Source organism: Dipodomys ordii, unplaced genomic scaffold (genome assembly GCF_000151885.1).
Source record: "Dipodomys ordii isolate 6190 unplaced genomic scaffold, Dord_2.0 Scaffold19, whole genome shotgun sequence".
Classification (NCBI taxonomy): Eukaryota; Metazoa; Chordata; class Mammalia; order Rodentia; family Heteromyidae; genus Dipodomys; species Dipodomys ordii.
The window spans coordinates 8,360,183-8,387,654 of NW_012267235.1; the positions used below are offsets into that span (position 1 = coordinate 8,360,183).

Consider the following 27,472-nt stretch of genomic DNA (forward strand, 5'->3'; position numbering starts at 1 on the left):
AAGAAAGAAAGAAGGAAGGAAGGAAAGAAAGAAAGAGAGAAAGAAAGAAAGAAGGAAAGAAAGAAAGAAGCCAGGTGCTGGTAGCTCATGCCTGTAATCCTATCTACTCAGGAGACTGAGATCTGAGGATCATGGTTCCAAGCCAGCCCAGGCAGGAAAGTCCATGAGACTCTTATTTCCAATTAACCACTCAGAAAACCGGAAGTGGTGCTGTGGCTCAAGCGGTAGAGCACTCACCTTGAGCTGAACTGCTGAGGGACAGTGCCCAGGCCAAGAGCTCAAGCCCCATGACTGACCAAAATAAATAAATAAATAAAAATAAAGGAAGGAAGGAAGAGAAAGAAAGAAAGAAGAGAAGAGAAAAGAAAGGAGGAAGGAGGGAGGAAAGGAATGAGAAAGAAAATTAATCTTGTATTTTATATTAGATTACATCTTCAGAGCTTGCCCATAGTATAAACATACAAATCTCTCTTATTGTGGTAGAGCTGAGGCTAAATAAAACTTTAGTCTCCTATTCCTCACGTTGCCTTTTTCTACAGATGTAAAATGAATCACTTGACTTTTTAAATTTTTATTTGATTGTAAAGATACTGTACAGAGGGGTTACAGACAGTTCCATGAGTAAGGCAATGAGTGCATTACTTATCAATCTGTTACCCCTTCCCTGCTGTTGTCCCATTATCCCTTCCCTCCCCCACCTGCCACACTCCTCCCCCTATTCCACTCCCCCCGCCCAGCCCAAAGTTGTAAAGTTCGTTTCCAATACACTGTCTTGTGGGTATCCTTGTTGCAATGGGTCATCCTGTGTCCTTGTTTCAGCCTTTTGTTATTCCCCTTCCCCTCCCCAGATTAGACAAATGTAAATACAAGATGCAGGGTACCAAAATCAAGTACAGTGACAACCATTGGGGGAGAAACATAACACACGTACATTTTTGTGACAAAAAATTCAGCTGAAAGGACAGACAGATGATAGGTAAGTGGATAGGTAGGTAGACAGACAGACAGACAAATGACAAAAAAAAATTGATGGTTTCCTTATTAACATATCAGCTTTGTTATACTACGACCAGCCTTGAATGAAAAACCCCACTGAAATACCTCTGATGGTTTTTACTTCAGTTACCCTCTGAATTGATGATTAAACCACAGATTTCTCTCCTGCTGATACTAATGAATGGAAACACCTGCTTTCCAGCTGACTAGTACAAGGAGTATATCTCAAGTTTTAGGGTTTTTATTTATAATTTTGCAATGTTAGGAATGGAATGCTAGATAAAGCTCTGTCCCACATTACCAACTGTAGACTAGAAGTCACAAAGCTTGTGGTATGAGGGCCAGAACCCTTGGGAGAATATCAAATGAGAAAGGGGCTCTTGGGTCAGGTAGATAAGCCCAGGTCATATCCTAAAGATTCTTTTCACGTTTATAATATTAGTTCTGAAATTCACCTTTCCAACCTGCCAGTCATGAAATGTTGGTGAAATCTCTTCTCAAAGTTCAAGAGTCTCAAAGTTAAAAATTAGTATTTGTACCTGTCTCTGAACACCCACCCCCCTACCTAAAGCCTGAAGTACTGGTACCTCATGCCTATATCCCAAAACACTCTTGAGGTTGAGACCTGAAGATCGTGGTTCCAAGTCAGCCTGGCCCAAAAAGCCTATAAGACTCTTATCTCCAATTATTCAGGGAAAAAAAGTGGAAGTATGGCTCAAGAGGTTGGGTACCAGCCTTAATCAAAAAGGGCCAAGTGGGAGCTCAAAAGCCCTAAGTACAAACCCCACTATGGGCACAAAAATAAATAAACAAAAACCCATATCTAATTCTCAAAATGGAGATATCCTATTGCCTAGTTTGCCACCATGACTACAAGTTAAAGAAATGGCCTTCACTATTTCTCCTTTTCAGGCTTAAGGCTGCAAGGCCATGAAGACCTGGTTCTTTTATGACTACAGGGCCCATCTGACCCCCCCACTTGTAGACCACACTAGCACTTGGGTCTAGTCATTGTTTTGTTATGTATGCTTTCTTATTTCTATTCTCTTCCTTGGGCACTACATGGTATCATTTTATGCCAACTATTTTGGAAGACTTAGATAATCATCCTTATGTGGCTTAGATATTAAAATGGCCACAGAGTAATGTGGTGTATATCAGCCATCTTTTTTGGAGCAAGGTTTTGGGGAACACTTACAGTAGAATCCGGCATGATCTTTCTCAAAGGGCTTACAATCTAGAATGAGTCCCCAGTCACCCGCATTTAGCTGTTCTGTTAATAATTTGGGGGTACATTGAGCTCCCTACATAAGAATATTAGGAGAGAAGAAGAAAGCATAATTTCTCTCCTCTATTACTGAAGACAGTCAAGAAAATGGAATTCCAGGGGCAAATGGAAGGAATTTTCCCCTTTTCCCTGGAATACAAAGGAGGAAAAGAATTAAATTGGTGTTGTAGAGGAGCTAGAGTGCGGACAGGCTGCTACTTGGCCACAAAGTCTCAGAGAAAGTTGCCAGTGGCCAGAATGGAATCTCTAGCTCTGTTGAGCCCATAATCAATGTAAATGAATTTCAGGATACAATGAGCTGTCTATGAATGGTACTGCCTTTATTTTTTTTGCAGACTAATCCAAACTACCGCAGCCACATATATACTGCAGAGCCTTGGTAAATCCCTGAACTCTGTGGCACTTCTGAATAGCAAGAAGAATGACCGGGCCATTCCCGCACACCCCACCCCTATGCAGCTTCACCATAGCTCGAGAAGTTGACTGGACAAAGTCTCTCTTCCTTTCCTCGGTGCAATTCCTATGACTTGGCTTCTCTCTACAGCACCCACCTTACCACACACTGTTGGCTGTCTGAGCAGAACACAGCACCAGAGGATTGATCTGTCTGCCTCTTCCCTTCTTTCTAACAGCTGAGCCTCTGAGATAGGGAAAGGCATCTTGGATTTTCTTATCAAGTCCATATGGGTCAAAAGCTAAGTCCCCTTCTTTCCTCCCATCTCTCCTTCAATTTTCAGTTTCCATTCCTGTGAGACTGGACAAAACAAAAAGCAAACAAACTGAAGCACCCAGTTATTCAAGTACAATTTGAACTTGTCTTTCTACCTTTATTAATTTTCAGAGAAATCCCAAGATATACAAAATTCTGTAAGTGTACAAACTAGATCTAAACGAATACAGCCTACATTTGGGGGGGGGGGATGAACTGTTCTCAAATCCTTAAGACAATATAATTAGATACCAACTAAGCAATTTATTACCAATCTACAAAGAAAATATAATTTCCAAAATATCATTACTGGTATATAGCTCATTTTATAGGTGAGAGACAAGGTGCAAAGGAAACATCGGACTAGTTCCAGGTTGCACTAAAATTAGACCACAAAACAAGGGAATCAATAGTTGTAGATGGATCCTCTACTGTGAGTCATCTCATTCCTCTTTAATCTGGTCCACCACTGCCACAGATTTATGTCTGAAGCAATATTGTCTTTTCCCCCAAAGAACCCCACCCACATGAATTGTTAATCTGTATGTCTGTCTTGAGTTCATGAATGGCATCTATAGTTACCAGACAATGCCTTTTTACATTAGGTTATGCAATTCTAAGTCACTATGGTTCTATACAGTTGAAGTGAAAAATGAGTGTTGCTATGCTTACCATCTTTTCTCTGGACAGACATACCCTGTCAGAAATACTGGAAATCAATCCCAGTGTTTCACTGCTGCTCTTTGAACTCATAGATTCTCAGGGATTTTAAACCAGAACCCACTGGCCTTGTAAATACCACTGCTACGGTTCTTAAACTTGGGCACCAAAGTCACCTGGAGGGCTTGTTCAAACACAAATCCCAATGCCCTATCTCCAGAGCTTCTGATGCTACTGCAGTTCTGTGCAATGGAGCTCCAAATTACACTGAGAATGCTGGCCTTGGAGCCATGCTTTGAGAACCACAGCGGTTCTTCTGCTGAGGTTTCTGGCTCTTTGATTGTGACTCTTGGCCAACAGAACCAGATCCTCTCTCAAAGCCTGGCCGTAAGGGGTCCCCTTGAGGGTACTCATGCCCTGTAGCCCTACCTCTGCTGACAGAGCTGCAGCCCAGCACTGCACCCTACCTGTGCAGAAGAGTCAGGCCTGCGCTTGAATTAGTTCTCAGTGTGCCCACAACCTACTTTCACCCTTACCCATGATCCCCTAGGAAGCAGAGTGAAGACTGCAGGAGGTCCAGCCTTATCTCAGAAGAGTTCTCTGAGCTCTAAGTAAGCAAATGTTTATACACACAGCTGACCCAAATTAACTGGAGCTATGGGACAGAAATAGGAATAGCCCACAACTAAACGCCGAGGCGAGAACATGAATTCCCCTGTGAGGAGCCATTAATCTTCCTCCAGGGGGAAGCGAGGCAGATGTGTGGCGGCCTGGATTTATAACTGCGTTTTTATTTGAAATTACAAGGACTTATTTTTTTAATTTAGAAATCCAAATTCCTTCTCCATCTTAAATGTCAATGTCCTTTAAATACAACATGTTGCCATTCGATACTCCCTGGGCTGGCAGCAGAAGTGGTCCTTTGTGTATCCCTCCCCGCTCCTCAAAAAAACCTACTGGCTTGGGGGCCATTATTGTTTCTTCAGGCCTGCAGGGTAGATGGCTAAAACCCACATTCTCTGGAGTCACAGAGAAAGCAAACCTCAACCCTGAGGCCACTGCAGGGGAGTTTTCCACAGTGTGACCTCCAGCCAGTGTCCCAATACCCTTTTAAGCCTTGAGAAGCATGTGTGGTAAAAACAACATACAAACCGCCTTAGGGTTCTTCCCAAGACCTTGTTAAATGGACATAACATCCCATCCTATGGTAGAAGATTCTAGAAGACTTCTGTGTTCCTGGTGTGAGAGAACTGCATCATGCAAATCATTTCACAGGAGAATTATTAACACCAGGGAACAACAAAGCATCACTTTAACCAAGCTAAGAGACATGAAATGCAGTGTTTCTTAGACCATTTAACCAACTCTGCTAGTAAAACCTAAACAATCTTAGGCATAAAAAAATTAGATAAATTCCCAAGCCCAATTAAAGCCAATTGTGTTTGGAATGGAAGAGATATCTCAAGATATATTTCATATAATTCCCTTTGGGAAACTTCTTGACACAAGATATGTGTTATTCTTTGGAACCACTTAGTAAACAGATCAATTTAAAAATCAATGCCTTTTAAGGAATTAAGCCACAGTAATATGTAATGTCTAATTAAATGACCCCAGGTGACAGGGCAGAAATGAAGATCTATTGGATCACAGTGCACAGGTTCACAAGGGGCTATTGGATTTCAAGCAGACTTTTTGGAATCTGATTTCCTGGAGAAGAAGGAGCAGTCTTGTAAGACATTGCTCAATAGATTCCCTTCCTATGGTACCTAGACCCAAGTCAAAAAGAAAATGCATGAGCCACCCATGCATTACTTAGAGTCATGGAGCAAAGGAGAAATAATGATGATAGAGAGTATTTACAGTGATGAGCATGGCAGACACACCCATTTTAAGGGCAAATAGCAATGTCAGATCGGTGGGCAATGTGCTATTCAAGCAACATATTCAGGTGTTCTTCTTAAGCAAAGGAAGCCACTTCATCTCTAGTCAAAAAGGAGGAAAAACTGTGCCAGTCAACTGTGCTGTGAATGTGGCAGCCTTTAAAACTGTTTTACAAGTCCCTAGGACTGTTTGACATGTCCCATTGGTCAGCATGGTCAATGATGAGATACAGTAGGAAGACTAATGGAGTATGCCTTATTAATTCCCCAAGCAGAATCCTACTTGAATGTCCATCATGACTACAGCCACATCTTAATGTCCACCAAGCTAAGCTGCAAACTGCTCAGATTTAGTCTGTTCTTAATGACTGAATGCAACACACACACACACACACACACACACACACACACACACACACACGAGTTGATCTGGCCAGAAACTTAATTTTTAGACCAGCCAGCATTTGGAAGAAAACTTCATTGCCTATAGCTTAAGAGTGAACATGTATTTTGCTTACTATAGAACTCTGGGGTCATGAGATTCATCAATTGTCCAGACTTGTAATTGTTTCTTCATATTCTTTTTTTAAAAATAGTTTTCTTGTTGTACAGATGATGTGCAGATGAGTTACACTTATGTAAGTCAGGTAGAGCACATTTCTTTTGGGGCAGTGTCACCCCTTCCCTCATTCTCTCCCAGTTACAATAAAAAAATATAATTCTGCAACCTATGACTTCATCGCTTAGCAAATGAACAGGGAAAACTTGTATCTCCTAATGGAGATGGATGTAGGAGGCAGGAAACCTATAAACCATGAGATTTTGCTGAACTGCATTTCACATGGAATAGGTTTACCGAGTTCTCCTAATGAAGAAACACTGTGAAAGAGAGATGGGACTCTGTAGAGAAAAACACAGAGATGGCATCAAGTCCGATGATCTAGGCTGCTGTTGTATACACAGTCTCCTGGTGCCTGTCTACGGATGTTCATAATCAACTATCATATTTTGAACAGTATCAGGTATCAAAGGACCTAAACTGCAAGTCCTAACTGTATGACCCTGAAGAAGACAATCCATTTCTATAGATTTCAGTTTCTCCATTCTGTTTAAGGTCAGATTTGAACTTGGAATTGAACTTCACCATCCCCAAGGTCCCTTCCAATCCTCCAAGTACAATTCTGTATTGTTGGGTTTTTTTTCCCCCACTGGACACTCTGGGTTGCATGTACATGACCAACCACCCACATTCTTTCTCCAAAGTACTTGCCTTCCTGCAATATGCCCCCACCCATTTCAGATCTCAACCATTGCCCCAACTTTTGAACCTGAGCCAAAGAGGATGCTAGCTACCCATCTACCTTTAATCAGTGTTACTTCTGGATCCTCTTGTTTTCTCAAGAACTTGGAATGACCCTGCCGCCACCATTTCTCTCCTGTCACGCATTTTGCTTCTGCTGCTTCCTCCTGGTTTAGGCTTGACTTCCACCTTCCTCTGCCTCCTCTGGCTTCCAGGCATCTCATATCCTCTGAGCTTCTCTCTTTCATTGCTTGTGGCCTAATAAAGGCAATCACTTACAGACTGTGCATAGCTCAGCAAACACTCAGCCAGTCTGGCCACACTGACCAACACCCTGAGGCCAGTCTCTTACATCTTTATCTTTCTGTTACAGCACTGAAAAGCCCAACTGAATTCCATGAGCAAAGAAAAAAGTTGGATAGTGACAAGGTAATGTGGAAAATGGTCTTTCCTGATCTGGAACAATTCAGTTGTAGATCTCTGAATGCTTGATGTTAGCCAAAACACAAGAATTCCTATAAGCAATTCCTTCACTGTGGAATCAACTACCTCAATGTTGAAGTTACTGTTGTTGAGTACATACACACACACACACACACACACACACATACATGTATATATAAATATATATTCTCAATATATTTAATATATATATATATTCTCAACCTTCCTGATGTTGGGGAGAAAAATCATAGCAAGGATGCATAAGAGGTCAGGAGGACTTTTAAAATGGAAGTAAGGGTAGTTAGCAAGATGCCTTATCTTTTATTACAGTCTCCTCTAGGCAGATTTTCTTCAATGAGATTCCATGGGAAGGCAAGACCCATGGGGACATTATTTACTAGTTACTTAAAGGCAATAGGAATTGTGTTTAAGTTTCCTTTGAGGGGATATTAGAAAAGGGTTTGTTTGGGGTATGGGGTTTTGTTTTGTTTTGTTTCTTTGGAGTTTTGTTTCTTCATGTGTGGCATTTGAAGAGGACAATCAGTTTATCCTGCAGCATTCTGTAAATCTCTGAAACTTGCATTTATCAAGAATACAAATGCTAGTTAGGAACTATTAGCACTTGGAGTGGAAGAGAAGGCTCATGAGGCGTCCACATATTAGAATTTCTCTGCCGAGGACTTGTACCCTTGCAACTGTGATAAGACAAGGAGGACAGGATGCTAAGGCTCTTCAAAGCTGCTCCTGGAGGGCTGTGATTCCTATTACCTGGAAAAGAAAAAGAATGACAGTCTTCCATCAGGCCTAGGGAGACCCCACCTACTCCCCCAGCTCCCCAGCTCCTTCTCAGAAACCCATAGGCCATGAAACACAATGAGATGTTTTAAAAGCCTAGAAATAAAAAACCAGGGATCAGGGATCTGCTTTGGTCTTACATTATCCCTCCAAACAGCTCCAGTGAATAATCTGTTTCTAGATGCTTTACAAAGTATACAGGTTTTACATTTTCCCATGTCCTAAGGGAGACTGCAGACAGCTCACAGGAGTGGGCCCTATGTTACCATGTTCCAACAGGTAGATTTAAACCATGTGTTATCCTTGACCTGGGTTATTTTTAAGAGGTGACAGAATAGGGTTGATCATAAGTCAAACAGCTCAGTATCCCAACTGACTACTATTAACATGAGTCTGTTTGGTCCTGGCTTTACATGTATCCATTCTATCCTTTATTTTCCCATCCTTTTGTGTTTCTCTAGCAACATGTAGGAGACGAGGGATAGGTCAGTTTTCCATATGGTATACAAAGAGTATGTTTCCTTTGGGGAGAAATTGAGGCTTTTGTTTATAACATTAAAACTAGGCCATTCTCCATGTTTGTGTTCTACAGACTGAAGATTCTCTGAAGCACAAGGGTAGAAACAGATCCGACTGTGCCCACTTGCTTAATATGCACATACTCCAAGGTAAGCCTGCATGCCCCGACTAACTAGAAAATATCCATCAAATGTCCGGCTGAGTTTTCCAGAGTTCCTTGTCAGAATACCAGGAGAGTGACATGTTTGACTTGTTTTACCTTCTCCATCATTGAGCATTTGCTAAATCTCTTACAAAGTCTCTCCAGTCATTACACTAAGTAATTCCAAGCTATCATCTAGTCATTTTAAATCTTGGAAGAAAACCCACTTGGAAAGCTATATAGTGGCTAAGAAGGTTGCAAGACTGGGACTTCAATTTCAGTGGCGCCATTTTCTGATGCCAAGGCAATTGCATAACCTCTCTGAGCACATAAGAATATCATCCAACAATTGTTGCCAATTATTATTCATCCAGGTTGCCATTTACTTTACTTTGGAAATCAGTGCTGATCAATGCAGGCCCAGTTCTACCTTTCCTAGGGAGCTACCTCCATAATGGAGAAGAAACAGGGCAAATAAGTCATTCCACTGGTATTCTGACTTGACAAGAGGGGTGTCTCCTCTTGCTTGCTCAATGAGTTTTGCCTTCGCTGGGAGAGCAACCCCAGCTTCAAAGAGGCCCATCTTCTACTTCGATGTTTACCTACGAAATAGTTACTCGTGGAGCAAATATCATATTGAATGCCCATAACAGAGACAAGAACAGATCTTGTGGTTTAGTCATGGATAAGATACAGATTCTTACTCCCCAAGGGCCCTCACAGAATAATAGAGGAGGCAGACATGAGAATCAGCATTCATTCACAGTCATGCCTGAGAAGAGAGAGAATGCATTGTGTGTAGCACATGCACAAAAGATCAGAGAAGAGAGAGAGAGCTGAATCAGAATGGTTGGGGAAGGAAGGAGGAGAGCAGTTGACGGTGAAGGCTGGAGTGTAGACAGAAAGCAGTGAAGGCACTGCAGGCTGAGAAGGCCTCACAGACCTAGTACCAGCCAGCACTCTTTCTCTCCACATAATGACCATTTCCCAACAAAACTGCATGCTGGCTGTAAGGAGTATAGAAGGTGCTGAAAAATAATAAAAACGGTGAGCTTTTGGTTCTTCGATCAACATCTCATCTGTCACTCTCGCTTCCCAGAGCTGACCTGTTTTTCCAACCCTGGAACAAATGGGTTTGTTTTAACATGGGGGACTGTTTCCATAATAGGAAGGAGAGGGAAAGAAGACAACATAGCATTCAGGGAAAGGGCTGCATAGCTTACAAGTCTGATACCTGGACCAGATAGCAAGAATACCCAGGGCTGTTGGGCAGAGATGTCATTATTCTTGATACTATTTCACAGATCCCAGAAGCAGCGCTACATGAGCACAGACACACACAAATAACCTAAGCAATGCCATTTCAAATAAGATGGAAACTTGTCGATGATTGAGTTAGCAAATGAAAGTATGTATTACATCTGACAAAGGTCTGAGAAATACATGTAACAGGTAGGTGGATTTGCTGATTTATGTATCTAGAGAGTGATTTGGTAACTAATTCTTTGAAAGTCTATCTACCCTTTTGTCTTGTTATGCAATTTTGTATCTTTGATTTAAAGAAAATAATTCAAAATCTAAAGATTAAGCTAGGATGAAAATCATCATTTGTTGTTGTTGGTGGTGGTGGTGGTGGTGGTAGGGCCTTGGATTTAGGGCCTAGGAGCTATCCTTGAGCTTTTCTACTCAAGGCTAGCACTCTACCACTTTGAGCTCACAGTACCGGTTTGGTTTTCTGGTGGATATTTGGAGATAAGAGTCTCATGCACTTTCCTGCCCAGGCTGGCTTTGAACTGCGATTCTCAGATCTCAGCGCCCTGAGTAGCTTAGATTACAGGCATGAGCCACCAGTGCCCAGCTTCATGGAAAGTACTTTAATAGCAAGAATCCAACAATAGGGGATGAGCCATGGAGCCACTAACCAAGAAAGTTTCTAAGAATAATGATGACAATAAGCAAACGTTTACAAGGTATCTAGAGAGAACAGCAGAAAGCAAAACTATATCTACAGTCAAATTCTAGGAAGAAAAAAAGATACATGTAAACATAAATTGCATGTGCCGGCAGATTCTGGGAAGAAAAAGTACACATCAAGAGCCATAAACATAAATAACTTTAGTTTTGAAAGTAGTTGACCTTAAGTGCAAAATGTCTTGAAGCTTTTATTTTTTTTTGTATACTTATTTGGGATTATAGCATTACCATGTGCTATCATAAACTTCATTCACATTTATGATAATGAGCACATAATAATGCTATAATCCAAAAATCCTAAGAGGACTGGAGATATAGCTTATCGGTGGAATGCCTGCCTAGATGCACAAGGCTCTGGAGTTTATCCCCTTCCCTCTCTTCTTGATGGTAATGGGGTTTGAACTCAGGTTCTACCACTTGAGCCACACCCTCAGCCCTTTTGGCTTCAGTAATTTTACAGATACAAATTACTGAAATTTTTTCAACCTTTTTTGCCTGGGCCAACCATGGACCATAATCCTCCTCCCTACAGCTCTTTTGTAGCTAGGATTATAGGCACAAGCCATTGCTCCTGAAGTCTTGAACTGATCAGCAGCTCCTGATTCTATCACATGTTCTGTGGCTTCCTTAGAAACCACGCTTCTCCTCAGTAGAAATTAAGGATTCAGTTCCTGGAGAACCAAAGACTTGATAAATACAGAATGGTCCCTATCTTTAGGAATTTCACATTGTACATCAGAAGCAGCAATGTTAGATGAAGGAGCCAGTGACCGTGACTACAACCAGACAAAGCAAAGGAAGCCTGTAAGGAAAGGAAAGCCAGGATGGATTTCCACCAGGACCTGGGAGAGAAAGAGATGTTCATGGTGAGGGGTAGGTGAGAAGCATTCCAGGCTGTGGAAACAAAGCAAGAAAAATAATACTGAAGGTGAATTCACCTGGGGGACAGAAATGCCAAGACCAACATCACTGGGGTACTAGCTTTGGGATGGGGAGCTACAGGTCCTTGGGAAGATTAATTCAGCATGTGACATTCTTAGAAATGTAGATTGAGATGGGTAGATTGAGAGGACCTTTGTGGGGATGGGGTGGATGCATCAAGAAAGGACTTTCTGAAGATTGGTGATGGGTTGTATGTGCAATGGATCAGAAAACCCTGATGCCATCACAAGGAGCCCTTGGGATGACCTCCAAGCAGAGGGTTGGGGAAGAGTAAGCCCTAGGGACCTTTTCTTTTGTTTGGAACACTGATGTTTCTTCTATCTATCTCAGGTGGATAACTTCTTCTAGACAAGCACACATGTTATGGCCCTTTAGATACCCTTAGGCATGGAGAATGTGAGATCCACCCCCTGATACAAGGGTGAGATTAGTAGTTTAATCATGAGGATCTGGGAGATATGTCTATTTGTACCCATCACCTAAATGTGACACATTGAGAACAAAGCTACACATCAAGAACAGAGCTACATACATACTCAGACTCCGTGTGTGTGTGTCTGTATGTGTGTGTGTGTGTGTGTGTGTGTGTGTGTGTGTGTGTGTGTGCACGTGCCAGGGCTTGAGGTCAGGGCCTGATGCTCCCCTTTTTTTTATTTATTCATGGTTGGCACTCTACAACATGAGCCTCTCCTCCATTCTGGCAGTTTGCTGGTTAATTGGAAATGGAGTCTCACAGAATTTCTTACTCCGGCTGGCTTTAAATCTCAATCATCAGATCTCAGCCTGTTGAGTCACTAGGATTACTGGTGTGAGCCACCAGTGCCAGGTTCTTCCAGAATCTTCACTTATATTTGTTTATCAGAGAAATACTTTAGCCAGGTACTCATCCATGTTCTGCCACAGAAATCAGTGAGTTGAGACTCACTCTCTTCAGAGAAAGTTTTGTGTTGGCCACCTAGAGGTAGATTTAAAGCTCAGGAGCTGGCCCTTCTCACCCGCTCCAAATGATGATGACCTTCTTATTGGATATATGCAACTTGGTAAACTCCCTCTGTTTAATTAAACAACCATTTCAAAATAATTTGGGTTCTTTTTTGACTGACATGGACATTTGACTCTCAGGCCATGTCATAACATTGATCAATCTAAACCCTCTAAAAAGTTAGACATTTGCTACTAGCACTAATTACTACCAACATGATGACATTTACCATAAATATCTCCCTTACCTGTCAGTATGGAAGTCCTGGGAGTTTAGGTTCAGGCAAACATCACAAACTTCAGGGGCTGCTTAATTACTGCCAACTTGCATGAGATTTGTTTTCAAGCAAATCCTCGCAAAGCTAGTTTCTCTGACTTTTCCATGTGCCTCTCAGTTTGCCTTTATTTGGAAGTGTCTAGTCTTGGTGCTAATCTCTGTAAAACATGATGATGATGACAATGAAAAATTATCAGGACAGTAGAGCCCGAGGTGACACAATGTTTAGTAACCACCACCAAGCCAAAAACACAAACGCAAATGGAAAAGAAAAAAAATATATATATATATATAAATAAAATAAAGAAGATCACAGATTCTAAAATCGGATCCTTTTGCCTTTCAACCCATCAGCCTCCGCTGCAGAAAGATCCATCCCAACAACTGCTCAGATGAAGCTGAAACGAGCCCGCCTCACAGACGATCTCAATGAGAAGATTGCTCTCAGACCAGGGCCTCTGGAACTGGTGGAAAAGAACATCCTCCCTGTGGATTCCACTGTGAAGCAAGCCATCAAAGGTAGTTAGAACATAGTACACCTGTCCTGGGTGATCAAGAGCCCCCAGGGCAGCAGAGGCTGATGCATCAAGGACTTTGTTAGGACGGGGAGGAGGGCCAATCACTAGACCAGAGCCATGCCTTCATGACTTGCTCCTCCACCTCCCAAGCCAGAGGTGCTGGGGTGAGGAAGAACTTCATCTACATCCATTTCAATGCCAGGTCAATGCAGGGCAAGTTTGCTCCTAGGCTGAAAAGCTCTACTAGGAATAATCATCAAAGCATCCTTCCTCTATGGCGTCACCACTTTAGCAATGATGGTCCACATTCTTCAGCTTCCTTTTGAAAATAGGGATGGACCAGTATATTGGAAAAAGCACTGGACTCCAAGCATAGACCAGCTGTTGTATAGTGGGACTCAGACCTCACCTCACCAGGTAGAGAGAACAGGCCTTTGGGAAGAAGGCTTCTGTTATAGGATGCCTGTGAAAACTCTCTGATAGTGCCATGTACTTCATGGGGTGAAAGAGAAGGCAAACACAATCATTCTGTCATGCACTGTGTTCATTTTGTGGTCTCCTCTAAGAGGACACCGGTTGTCCGCATGTATTGAATTCCTTCATGGAGGGTTTGAGGTGGTACTTGAAAAAATAGGGGTGGAAGGGACCAAGGGGAGCTTTAAATTCCCTTAGGTAAACTGACTTGCTTCCAACAAGGCCCACAGGCTGCTGGGAGATCTAACAACACGTATGATTGGGCAATATGATATTTAAATATTTTGACACAGTATCAGAAGGAATGGGTAAGGATGCTTTGTTTCAAAACTAAGTTTGTTAAGAATTTTCTTATCAGGTTGACCTGTGTTTTTAAAATATAGCTCTTATTCACTCACTCTGAAGCTTTATGAACTTGCCCTTAAAGCCTATAAACAAGATCATGTGCACTCTAGGAGAGTCAGTAATTAGCTGTCAGAGCCCATATAAATGTCTCACTATGATTCTCTCTCTTCTGCATGCTGGATATCTTGTACCCTTGAACTTGACCTAGAGTACTCAACTGAATTATCCCATTGTTATTCCAGTACAATGTCAGATGGGAAAAAAAAATCTCCATCAGACATCTGTCATCAAAAATCCTTCTACTCAATGCTTGTAAACATATTATTTATTTTGTTATGATAGGAAAATACCTTTTCAAACTTAAACTCTTTGGTTTATAGTAAGTTCACATTTTTTCAGGAATTTCAGGTCGTTGGCAATCAGTAGCTTTTTCTCTTTTTTTCCTGCTGGCCTTGTTCCTTTTTTTTTTTTTTTACTGCTATGTAAATGCTATTTATGCAGGAAAAAGAAAGCTATCATCTGCCACACAGAGTGCCCATCCTTTTACCAGTTCACCTTTTTCCTTTTGGTATTGTTGATTTTGTGTGTAATAATTTTTACCCATTACAATTTTAATTCTATCTTTTCTCTAGTAGTTTCGGAATTTGTCCATATTGAGAATATCTACATCAAGCATACAGTTTGTTTACCTAGACAATCTTCTAACAGTGATAAATGAGTAACTCATTTTTGTATTTAAATCTGGGGTACCTCTGAAATTATTGAAGAGCTTGGTTTAGGAGATAGGTCTAATTTTATCTTTCCATAATTTTCTGATACATTTTATATTTTATGTCAATATCTGCCATCAAAAACTTCTTTATAGTAGTGTAGGTTTTTCCCCTCTAACATTTCTTGGCTGCTTTCAAAAGTATATTAAGAGGAAAATTAGAGTCAGGTTTTCAAATGCAGACTTAAATCCTGTTAGACTCATGTGTAAGACTGCAATGAATTTATAGGTTACTTTATGATTAAAATATACTGTTCATATCAGAAATAAAATGCAGCTCTCCATTTATTTAAATGTTCTTTAATTTTCTTTGATGAAATTTTTGTTAGTTTAAGCAATCCATGTGGATTGTTGTTGTCATGGTTAAAACCTTGTAATTTTGCATATCATTTTATAACTGGTCATCTTTAAAGACTTCTTCAATACTTCCAATAACTTTTAAAATTTATCTTAAAGTGTCTAGGTATATTAAAATCATAGATTTATAAATCAAAAGCATATATAAAAATTAATAATATTAGCCGGGCACTGGTGGCTCATACCTATAAATCCTAGCTACTCAGGAGGCTGAGATCTGAGGATCATGGTTCAAAGCCAGCGTGGGCAGAAAAGTCTGTGAGACTCATCTTCACTAAACCACCAGAAAACCAAAAGTGGCACTGTGGCTCAAGTGGTTAGAGTACTAGCCTTGAGCTGAAGAGCTGAGGGACAGTGCCTGGGCCCAGAGTTCAGGCCCCATGTTCAGCAACAAAACAACAAATAATAATACATAAACATATAATATATTTTTCATATATTTTATTTATAAATGAATATAAAACTATATACACAAATATATGAACTGGTATATTTTATCATATATTAGGTATTCATAATATATGGAAATATAAAACATCTATATCACACATAAATTCTTGCTTTATATATAAAATTAGTTAAGTGATATATAATACACATATAATGTCTATATATGCAATAAGTGAGATGTTCATATAATTTAATTTGATCGTCATGTTTATATTGCATAGCTGAATGCTATTATTGACCTATTGACAATTCAAAAGCACAAGGAAGATACGATACTAGTCTGGGCTTCATAGCCAGACCCTGTGTCAAATTAAAACCAAAAAAAACAGTGATATATCACATATCACTTTTTGTTAAGTTGTTGATATATTTTCATCTTTTTTCCTCTTTTAAGTGGAAATGTCAATAGTCATTCACTCCCATATACAGTATGAGCTTTTGATATAGAGATGTTCTATGGAAGTGTTTTTCTGTCCGCTTTCTAGGAACAGTTTACTAGCTGGATGCTCTTATTTAAATGCTTGAAAAGGTGATGGTGTGAATCTCCTTCTGTGTGTTACCACCTTTCCCAATCATCCTTAACTTTGTGAAAATATGGCTCTCATGAAGCTTGTTTGTTTGATTATTTGTTTTGGTCCATGGGGGGGGCCTTGAACTCTGGGCCTGGGTGCTATCCCTCAGCTCTTCAGCTCAAGGCTCTACCACTTTGAGCCACAGTGCCACTTCTGGTTTTCTGGTGGTTCATTGGAGATAAGAGTCTCCTGCAAGGGCTGGCTTTGAATCACACTCCTCAGATCTCAGCCTCCTGAGTCACCAGGATTACAGGCATGAGCCACCAGCACTCGGCTTCATGAAGTATTTTTAAGAAATCTTTTTTTTTTTTTTTGGGTCCGGTCATGGGGCCTGAACTCTGGGCCTGGGCACTGTCCCTCAGCTCTTCAGCTCAAGGCTAGCACTCTACCACTTGAGCCACAGCGCCACTCCCAGCTTTTTTCATTTTGCTTATGTGGTGCTGAGGAATCGAACCCAGGGCCTCAGGCATGCAAGGCAAGCGCTCTACCACTGAGCCACCTTCCCAGCCCTATTTTTAAGAAATCTTATTTGATATTCTGCATCCATCTGGATATTAGTTGGAATTACCCTCTTTGGACTATGAAGAGTCCAGGGAGACATTTCCTCCCATGCAAGGCCTTCAGGCAGCCTCCTTCCTTCTTGTCACCCCACCACCCCCCAGAGGGAGAGCAGCACTTTTTCTTAAAGGACTAGATAGTAAATTCTTGAGACAGCATCTGTCACAACTGCCCAATTCTTCCCTTGTAGTGTGAAAGTCACCATAGCAACAAGTCAACAAATGGGTATGGCTGTGTTCCAGCAAAGCTTTATTTAGAAACACAGGCAGCAGACCCGTTGCTTGCCTGCCCCCCAGTTCCTTCATGAATCTAACCAGAGAAGGAGAAAGGAAGAATGAGAAGGCCCAGCCACTACTCACACAGTCTTAACTTGGAAAGGAATACGTCACTTCCACTCATTCTGCTGTGAGAACTGTAGGTAGGGCTGGAAAGTATCTCCTGCTCTGGTATGGGCAGCTCTTCCCCAGCAATAACTCTATACCAAGGAAGGGGCCTCATCTGTGTTGATAAATACCCAGAGCAGACTGTCACCATATTCATAGGTAATATTAGTCTACTCTGTTCTTTTTAGATAATGTTAAGATGCTCCTTGACAAATTATAGTTATGTTTTGGTAGCCCAAACATAAACTGGAAAAGTTATAAGATGAAAATGCATGTTTTATACCCACCTACCAAATATCCTTTGCCCAATGACACAGCAATGTCAAACATTCATTATTTCCTCTGGTTGGAGCCTGGCTTGCTGCTTGCTCTGCTCAGCATTACAAGAGAGGGTCATAATTCCTATCGCCAGCCTACAGATCAAAACTGAAGCTTCAGATTTAAAAGCTTATCACTTTAGCATATTGGCAAAGTCAAAAAATTTCCCAAGTCAACTCATCATAAGCCAAACTAGGTTATACTTACCTTTTCCTATTTGTCTATGTGTTGGAAGCATTTAAACATAATCTCAATGATCAATTGCTTGAAAGTGTTGCATATTAGCATCATAGGGACCCAGAAGTAGTTCTTAGATCTTTTAAATGGTTATATTTAGTAGTTCTTAAGTTTTCTAAGTAGTGAGATTTAGAAGTAGTTCCTAGATTTTCTGTCTTTTGGTCCAGAGTTTTTTGTGTATTCAAATTTTCTCTTAATTCGAATAATTTACCTTATTCTAGATATTTTCATTTTCCTTGTAGATTTCAAAGTGAACTAGCCTCAAATAGCATATAATCTTTGCTGACAATGGTTCTAAGTATCTCAGGACAGAGCGGGGGTGGGGGGTGTTAGACTTCATTTTTTATTTTACATTTTATACTTGTATCCATGGTTTCTCTTTTGCCTTCTCTTTTCCTTAATCTAAAAATCTTTCTTGCTAGTTGATTTTTACCTAGGAATAGTTTATTATTTTATTCATATGTGTTGTTGGCCTTTTGTCTTTTCTTGAATTCCATTTGGCTTTGAGTTTGGGTTCTGAGATGAATTTGCATGAGGGCTGGAGCTTCTTTTTTTCCCTTCAATTCTGGGTTTTGTTTTTTGGGTGTTTTTTGTCTTTGATTTTAGGCATTAAACCTAGAGTTACCCACGTACTGGGCTAGTGTGTATCAGCTAGCTGCAACCCCATCCTCAAGCTATGGAATCCATCTGCCTTGGTTTATAGCCTGACCTCCAATACTGAACCATGTGGCCATGTGGCCATCTGCCTCAGTGGCCTCATCCCCCATAGTAGCAATTACCATCTTCTGGAGCTTGGTTTTTCCCCCAAGTAGATGTCATTACACAATTGTTGTACTGAATTAGCTAGACACGGATGGGCCATTTATAAATTACTCTCCATCCTGACTCCTAAGGAATTTGCATTTTTGGTAAGAAATGAGGGCTAGGAGAAGAAAATCATCCTTCCTGTGACACGTTTTGTGGAAGACATAGACATAGAGCTATCTAGGTGTGCTTCTCTCTGAGGAATCCTAAAAGAGGTGACATCTTAGCTGAGCTGAGAGGGGTAGAGAAAAGCAACACAAATAGAGAGTTAAGCATTGGTTAGGCAATAAAGGCAGAGGAAAGATTTAAACATCAAGGATGCTTTTATTGCTAGGGGAATGGATATAAACTTTTAAAAAAAAATTCCCAGCAGGGGAAAACATAAGTTTTAAAAATGAGAATAAACCTGGGAAGCATGGGAAGCATTTCCAGTGACCACGAGAGCTGAGTCTGAGTGGGACCAGACTAGGAGCTGTGTGTTCAGAAAGGGCCGCTGGCTGCAATATGAACTAGCCTCAGGAGAGGCAGGTGAGAGGCAGTGCTCCATTGGGAAGTTGTTTGACTTCACTGATGAGAGCCAGAGCAAGTCTTGGCTGTGGATCTGGAAAGAATTTAAGAGATTGTTGCTTTTGCATGATTAGATCATACTATGTCAGTTTAGACAAGATGACAGCAGCCTTTGTCTTGGGCAACTGGGTAAAAGTTATTGCCATGGATCAAAAACTGGAGAATGAGTAGAAGAACAGATCTGAAGAGAGATGAGAAATTCTTACTTTGAAATGTTGAATTGGGGGAAGCCCCCCAAATCCATAGGCAGAGATGAGTTTATATAGAAACAGAGTTCCAGAGAGAGAAAGAGTTGGCATACGAGTTCAGACTTGGGAGTTTTCAGCATATAATACAAATCAGGTTGTTAACAGGCACCCAAGATGGTCATTATCATCACTTCTTTTCTTCACTTAGTACTTATGGAGAGCCTTCTATATGTCAGGTTCTAAGTTCCTGGGCTGTATCAGTCAGCAATATATAAAGATTTCTGCTGACCTAGTGGGGAGACACCAAGCAAAAATATAATAGGAAATGTACATTATATATAATAATAGTTAACTGCTGTATACATAGAAATAATGCAAGGAACAGTTCTGGTGGAAGAGGAGAAATGGGGGAAAGCAAAGGTACATAAAAAGAGAAGACTAAACATGAGGCTCTCATATGGTAATATTTAAGACAGAAGAAGGGCTGGGAAGGTGGTTTAGTGGTGGAGTGCTTGCCTAGCATGCATAAAGCTTTGGGTTCAATTCCGCAGTACCACATAAAAAAGAAAAAGCCAAAGTGGCGCTGTGGCTCAAGTGGTAGAGTGCTAGCCTCAAGCAAAAGAAGTTCAGGACAGTGCCCAGGCCCTGAGTTCAGGACCCAGAACTGGTGGAAAAAATGAAAACAAAAACAAAACAGAAGAAGTGGTGCAGAAGAAGATACACAAGGAATAGCTGGAGAAAGAAAACTCTAGATGTAGGTATCAGTCACAGAGCGTTAAACAGCCATGCTGAGCCCAGGCATCCTCCTTTTCAGCAATGATCTTCCCTATATGCTTACAAGTTTTATGAGCACGTGGCCACATCATGTGACAGACATGTGACAAGGTTGGTTACAGACCAGTAGTAGGCTGCCTGCCACACAGATAACACCATCTCCTCTTCTACCTGCCCCCTAGTGATCACATTGCATCCCTGACCGGGAGGTGGGCAAGTCAAGCTTGTGCTGTGCATCATTCTTCTGCCCTCTGTGTATTTTCCCATCTCTGTCCACGCGCCGCTCCAGTTGTGTTTACATTTCCCAGCTCTTTCTCCAGCTGTGGTTTTGTGTTTCGGCCAAGCTCTGAGAGGCCCACTCTGTCAAAATCTTCCTCTCTCCCAATTTCACCAAAGACTGTCACTTTTGCAACCATACCTTCTTATTGAGACCACTTCCCAACCAAGGAAGGGTGTTTATTATTATTATTATTGTGAAAATATCATACAGTGGGGTTACAATTACATGGGCCAGGTAATGAATACATTTCTTATCAAGCATTGTAGCCTCCTCCTTTGTTTCCCCCTCCCATCCCTTCCTATCTCTCTCCCCCCCCACTCCCCCTTCCTCCTTCCTCCCCTCCCCCCAAATTTGTAAAGTTCATTTTTTGACATAATGTCTTGTACATCTCATTGTTGCAATGGGTCCACCTGTGTCTCTATTTAAACAATTTGTTTTTTCCCTTCCCCTCCACAAATTATACCAACATCAAATATAGTGAAAGCAGGGGTTATACCATGGGGGAGGGACATACAAAGCAACAAAGAAATCATCTTATAAATATGTTAGAAACAATTGCAGGAAAGAAAAAACATTTGAATCCTTATCTTGGAGTTCATTTCACCTAACATCCACTTATCTGACCTTTTCTGCTTGTCTCAGACATATACTAGTAATTGCAAATAAGGGAAACCATGGGACCTATGTTTCTTTGGCCCTCGCTTACTTCACTTAATATAATTTTTCCAAATCTTTCCATTTCCTAACAAATGGGGCAATGTCATTCTTTCTGATAGAGGCATAGAGTTCCATTGTGTATATATACCACATTTTCTTGATCCATTCATCTACTGAGGGGCATCTGGGTTGGTTCCATATCTTAGCTATAGTAAATAAGGCTGCAATAAACATAGTTGTGCTGGTAGCTTTAGTATGGTCTTGTTTGTGATCATTTGGGTTAATGCCTAAAAGTGGGATTGCTAGGTCATAGGAGAGCTCAATGTGGGGTCTTTTGAGGAACCTCCATACTGCTTTCCAAAGTGGTTGAACAAGTTTACATCCCCACCAACAATGCAGTAAGGTTCCCTTCTGTCCACATCCCCTCCAGCATCTGTCATTATTAGAGTTCTTGATTTTAGCCATTCTAACTGGGGTGAGGTGGTATCTCAGTGTTGTTTTGATTTGCATTTCTTTTATGGCTAGGAAGGTTGAGCATTTCTTCATGTGTCTATTGGCCATCTTTCTTTCCTCCTCAGAGAAGTTTCTCTTTAAGTCTTTAGCCCATTTATTTATTGGGCAGTTGTTTCTTTGAGAATTTGTTGTTGGGGGATTTAATTTTTGAGTTCTCCCTCCCCATTGTGAAATTTTTTCCTTTCATTCCCAGACATGTAGTTGCTTGAACGACTACACCAAGTCATTTCCCCTCCAAATTTTCTGTCCCCCACCCCGCCACATTTTCCTCTCCAAGGGTGACTGCCAACCTTTGACGTGGCTGTTGGAGCTGGTAGAGTTTGCAAAAATCAACCAGAGGAAACACAGGTCCCTCTGTCAATGATGGCTTGTTCAGGATAGTGGAGCATGAGCTTCCTTGTGGCCCTTCTCAGCACAGCTCTGATTGGCTTTCTCCTTGTCATAGGAAAGCCTGACTCAGGTTTAGTCAGGAGCACTGACTAAATCATGTGATGTTTTGTAGCATGATGATTTGTGAGGACAGAAATAACACATCAGCCAGGCATCAGTGGCTCCTACCTGTAATCCTAGCTACTCCCAAGGCTGAGATCTGAGGATTGTGGTTCAAAACCAGCCTTGGCAGAAGGTCTGGGAGACTCTCATCTCCAATTAACTACAAAAAAATTCTGGAAATGGTTCTTTTGTTCAAAATAGTAGAACACTAGTCTTAAGCACAAAAGCTCAGGGACAATTCCTAGGCCTTGAGTTCAAGCCCCAGGATCAGTAATCACCCTGCCCGCCCCCCCCCACAAAAAAAATGAAAAGAAATAACACACCAGAGTCTAACAAGGCCTTATTCACCTTGTGAGTGACCATTACCAAGTGACCATTCCTGGAGATGTCACTGAAGGTTGGAGGAAAGCTCTCCTCTTCTTCCTTGCAAAAATCACAGGGCCTCTTTGAGATCCACTCACGGTAAGAATTTCAAGGTGTCTCACAAGCAAGAGAGAGTGTTAGCAAGGATTTATTTTAGTATAAAAGGTTAAAGGAGAGAAGGATGGGGAAAACAAGGAGAAACATTGCCCACTCCCCAAAGAGCATATGGGAGGCAAAGACTCCAAATGGTAGCCATTCTCTGTTGCTTTTATTCTTTCTGAGCTGGGGAAATACACATAGTCATGTCCTCTCGCAACCTCCAACCATTAGACAAGGGTTCTAGGTGGCCAAGATTGGTGATGCTGGCCCTAACCAAAATATAAGGAGAACAGATGAGTTTTGGGATTTCTTTTCCCCAGATTTGTTTTTCATTTTTCGGCCTCTATGCACTTATGAATAGTTTGCAGAAAAGAGAGCACACATAGCCTGCTCTTCTATATCTCCCTGTCTTTGTCATTTACCATCTAGAAAAATGGAGAACCTGTTTCTCTGGTTTGTGGTTTTTATTTCTTATTTCTATTGTCTGAGTCTGGCTCTTCTAATTTCTATTCATTTTCATTTCCTTGTCTGCTACATACCCTGCTGTAATGAGCCCCTGGGAGCTCTTCTTAACTTGTTCATTCTCTTGTTGGTTCTCAGAGTTTTTAGTTTATTTAGCGCCATCTTTCTTTAGATCCCAGGGAAATTGCATATTGTCCAGACACCTGACTTCTGGCTGGAGTGAAACAATATCAGGCTGGATTTCCCAGTTCTTCCAATGGTAGCAGAGTCCTGGCTTCCAACTAGAAACATCAATCTCCTCCTCCTCCTCTTTCTTTCACGTTACCCTTGAATGGGGTCAGGGCTTGTACTTGAGTCAGATTTTCCAGTTAACTTTGTCTAACTCTAATCTCTGATTCACAGCAAGGAGCCCTATGGCCAAAGATAAATTGTTTTTTGGTTTTGTTTAAATTCCCAGTATTCTTTAAAGAAAGCAGCATGTTGGACCCCAGCCTCCTCCAAAGCTGGTACCAAACCACCTGTTTCTAATGCGTCTTGTGCATTTCCAAAAGATTCTGTGTTAACCCACACTCATCTTTATCCCCAGGCTCTGACTTTCTAAGAAAACCCTCCTCTTCACTAGCAATCCAGCCTATCTTCGGGGATTCTGGAAGTCTTGAACACTCTGTAATCATCCATTTTAAAGGCAGATATACAATAACTATGGCCCTAAGCCAGATGGTAAGATTGTTTGCTTTGGCATAAGAAAGAAAACGTTTGCTTTGGCATAACTTTCTCATGGATAAAATTCTATCATTCCACAATGAGAAATCATTTCCAAAGGACAACTGATCCTTGGGGGAAAGAAACACATGAAAGCATACATGACAAATACTCTTCTAAGGAAGAGTCCTGGGAAAGTGAGGGGGTGAGGCTGGAGATTAAGGGAGCTGGTAAGCTCTGGAGTGTGGGAGCAGCTGGGAAGGAAGGTGAGGAAGGTGGGCCTTTGACTGGATTGTGCTGTCTGGTCTGGTGATTTGACAAGCCTGATTTGGTCACCTGTGCTCTGCTCAGGGGAACATAGGACATGCCTAAGGAGGGTGGAAATTGAGGAGAGATCCTAGAATACCAAAGGAGAAGTCTGAAGCACTAGGAAGGTCTGAATGGTATCTTACAAAAAAGATCCAAGGAGGGATTTGTAGCTCATCCTTAATGAAATTCTTTTAACCTTCAGGGCTGATGCAGGATAAGTATTTATAGGAATTAGCTATTTTCCTGACTGAAGCTATTTTCCTTTTCTGAAGAAAAGGAATCTGCCATCTAAATACCTGCTTATGACTGTTTGTGTAATACAGAATTCGGGTTCCCCACTCAGGCTACACAATCACATTTGTCTGTCCATCCCACACTGTGGTACTGGTCTATCCGAGTATCTTTACAGCCACATTTCAATAATGGCTACATTTCACACATTGGTGACATTTGTTCTCTCTTAGGAAATAGAAGTTTGCTTCACAGGGTGGGAGTGGTTGGTCTGTCATGGTAATGGGTCAAAGGGGTGAGACTGTGGAAGAGGATGACACTGATCAAGATACCTTGTATTCATAAGCTGCTTTGTTAAATGGTACCTCCTTTGTACAACTATGTAAAGATAATTTAAAAAATTAAATGCTATTTATAGAGATGGATTCCAGGAAATGGAAAAATTAAATAAAATAGCTACCCCCCTCCTTGACTGTGGTTCACATATCTATCAAGTAGATAAGCCAGGAGGCCCATTCCCCCCCGCCCCCCCACACACACTTTCTAACTTTTTAGCCCCAAGTCCTCGCTGAAAGGTAAAAGGGCTCCACTGCCTCACTATAATCTTGGAATTGGAAATGTTTGTGTAGAAGAAAGTACAGCTGACTCAGTCATCTAATCAATTCCAGGGGGAGCTCAGAGTCACTCACCAGCCCCAAGTCCCCAGGGGTCCAATGCCTAGATCCAGTCTCCCCTGCCCCTCCACAACACTCTGGGCATAGCCAGAGGATGATGTCAGAACTTCCCAAACAGGTCCCTGTCATCACACTACTGCTTGTGTCTGCAGGGACAATAGCCAGCCCTCTGCTCTCCAACTGCTCCCAGCCAGTCTCACACTGGGGGAGACTGGGGAAAAGGCCCAGGGTCATAAAGCAAAAGGACAGATGTAGATATTTCAGAGGCAGTCAGATAAAACCATCTTTCTGCTCTGCAGGAGCCTGGCTTGAACCAGGAAGGAGAGATTCCTACTTGTTCAGCCACATTTGCCCTGCTTTGGGGAAGCTAGGTCTTTAATAAACTGGATTTATTGGCTCTGGACTTATGCTGCCCTTTGCAAGCTCAACACAGAATAATCTGCTTCCAAGGTCCTTGTTTTATTTTTGAATATTAAATTTGAGACCAGCCAATGACCCCATCCAAAACAATAACTATAAGTCTGGCTCCCTGGCTCACACCTGCAATCCTAAGGTACTTGGGAAGCTGGGACTAGAGGATCTGCAAGCCAAGGCAGAAAAGTCTAAGAGACTCCATCTCCAGTTAACAAGCAAGCAAACAAACTAATAAAAGTAGACCGAAGGCCTGCCCCAAGTGGGCAAGCACTAGCCACAAGCAAGCTAGACATTGTGGAATACTTCTGTCAGCATCTGGGCTCAATGCTTTATCTAGGTGATTTTACCCTTGAAAACTCCAAGAGGTAGTGATGAATATTCCCATTATATAGATGGAGAGACTGAGGCTCAGATAGTCACACTATAGTTGACACAGTGGAATCAAGGAATGAATACCTAGGGTGTTCATTGTCTGGTGTCTGACTCCAGAGCCTGCTTCCACTGAACACCACACACAGTTGCATCAAGAGGAAGACACTGGCAAGGGTTCTCCAGTGCCCCTCCCCTGCCATGGCTCTTGTTAGCAGCAGAAATGAGTGGGTGTGTCCCAGCCATGTCAAATCCAAATCACTTATAGCCCCTAAGGAACGGTGATGGGTGGTACCCATGTACCTGGATGGCCCTGGGTGGTCTTCAGCACATCTGTTGGCTAGGATGATGTCACACTGTCTTAGATGCCAGATAGGAGTCATATTTGGGATCTAGGGACTCGGTTGATTTACTTAGCTGAGTGTGGACCTTGTATTTGGTTGCTTGTAGTCATGGCTTTCATCCTAGCACTGATTTAAGTGGGTATCTTCTTCAATGGTGGATGTTAACCTGAACAAGTGTATCCCCAGGATTCTAACTCTCCAAGGATTGGCTCTTAAGATAATACTTTTCCCTGGCTGGTCATTTCTGTCTCATACTTCTCACTCCATTTGTCCTCCTGGACACTGTATAGTTTCTCATTCACTCTCTCATTATCAAATGGCCTTCTCCGTTTCTGTGTCCTGTCCACAGCTGGTTATCATTCCAGGCAGAATTCAATCTCCCCTCCTCCAGGAGAATTCTTTCCTCCCACCCCCACCACCTCTTCCAGGAGAATTTCCCCCTCTCCTCCAGGAGAATCCCCTCCCCCTCCAAGAGGCTTCTTGGTCAACCCTAGTGTCGCTATCAACTCTGTCTAACTACCACCAACACTTCCTTGGCAGTGTATCCCTGACAAATTCTCTGATTGTATCTCATGGAGATACAGAGATAGTCTTTTCTTTAGGCCTTTCTTTAGTGTTCTGTCTTCATCAGATCTTATCTGATTCCACTTCAGCTTGTCTCTTCCCCTCTCAAAGTTCCCAGGGTAGAAATGAATGCAATAACAGACATGTCACCTTCAGTTCTGGGGGAAGAAAAGGACAGATGAATAAAATGCCTCAATACCTGCAGGGGACAGGTTCTAGGATATCCCTGTGGACACCAAAATCCTATGTGTTTGCCTATATAATTTGTAATCTCTTACAGTTTAAATTCCTCTAGATTTACAATACCTAATTCCATGTAAACGCTATATAAACATTTTTATACTTATTATTTGGGGAGAAATGACAAGAAAATAATGTCCCTAATGTTCAGTACAGATAGAAGGCTTCCCCTTAATATTTTCAATCTGCATTTGGTTGAACCTACAAAGCGTTCTCCTTCTAGGCTTTTCTACATCATTCCAGAACCTCTTGCCTAGCTCTTTGCAGCACCACTACAGTCTTTTCCAGTCTTTCCCAATCAAGTCCAAGGGAAAGTCACCACAATCTCCTTTCTTAGTCTCTTGCCTTGGGTTCTTGGCATCAAGTTGTCACATTTAACCCCTCAAGTCTCAGAAGATTGGGTCAATATGGTGGGGTTCTGGAGATATCCTAAGGGCACAATGGGCAGGTGGTGGTTATTTTCTATGCTGCTCCCATCATCCTATCCTCCAACCAACCTAGGAGGTAGATAACCTCCATGATGGCTGGCAGGTTG

General features: G+C 41.6%; 1 protein-coding gene across 1 annotated transcript in view; it reads left to right on the top strand.

Moving 5' to 3' along the window:
- Positions 1-27,472, top strand: part of Myocd (myocardin) — a 60,665-nt gene that overhangs the window by 2,911 nt on the left and 30,282 nt on the right. The window contains exons 3-5 of the mRNA XM_013013108.1: positions 7,210-7,265; positions 8,668-8,743; positions 13,265-13,429. Coding sequence (XP_012868562.1) covers positions 7,210-7,265; positions 8,668-8,743; positions 13,265-13,429 — 297 coding nt within the window. The remainder of the gene's footprint in view (positions 1-7,209; positions 7,266-8,667; positions 8,744-13,264; positions 13,430-27,472) is intronic.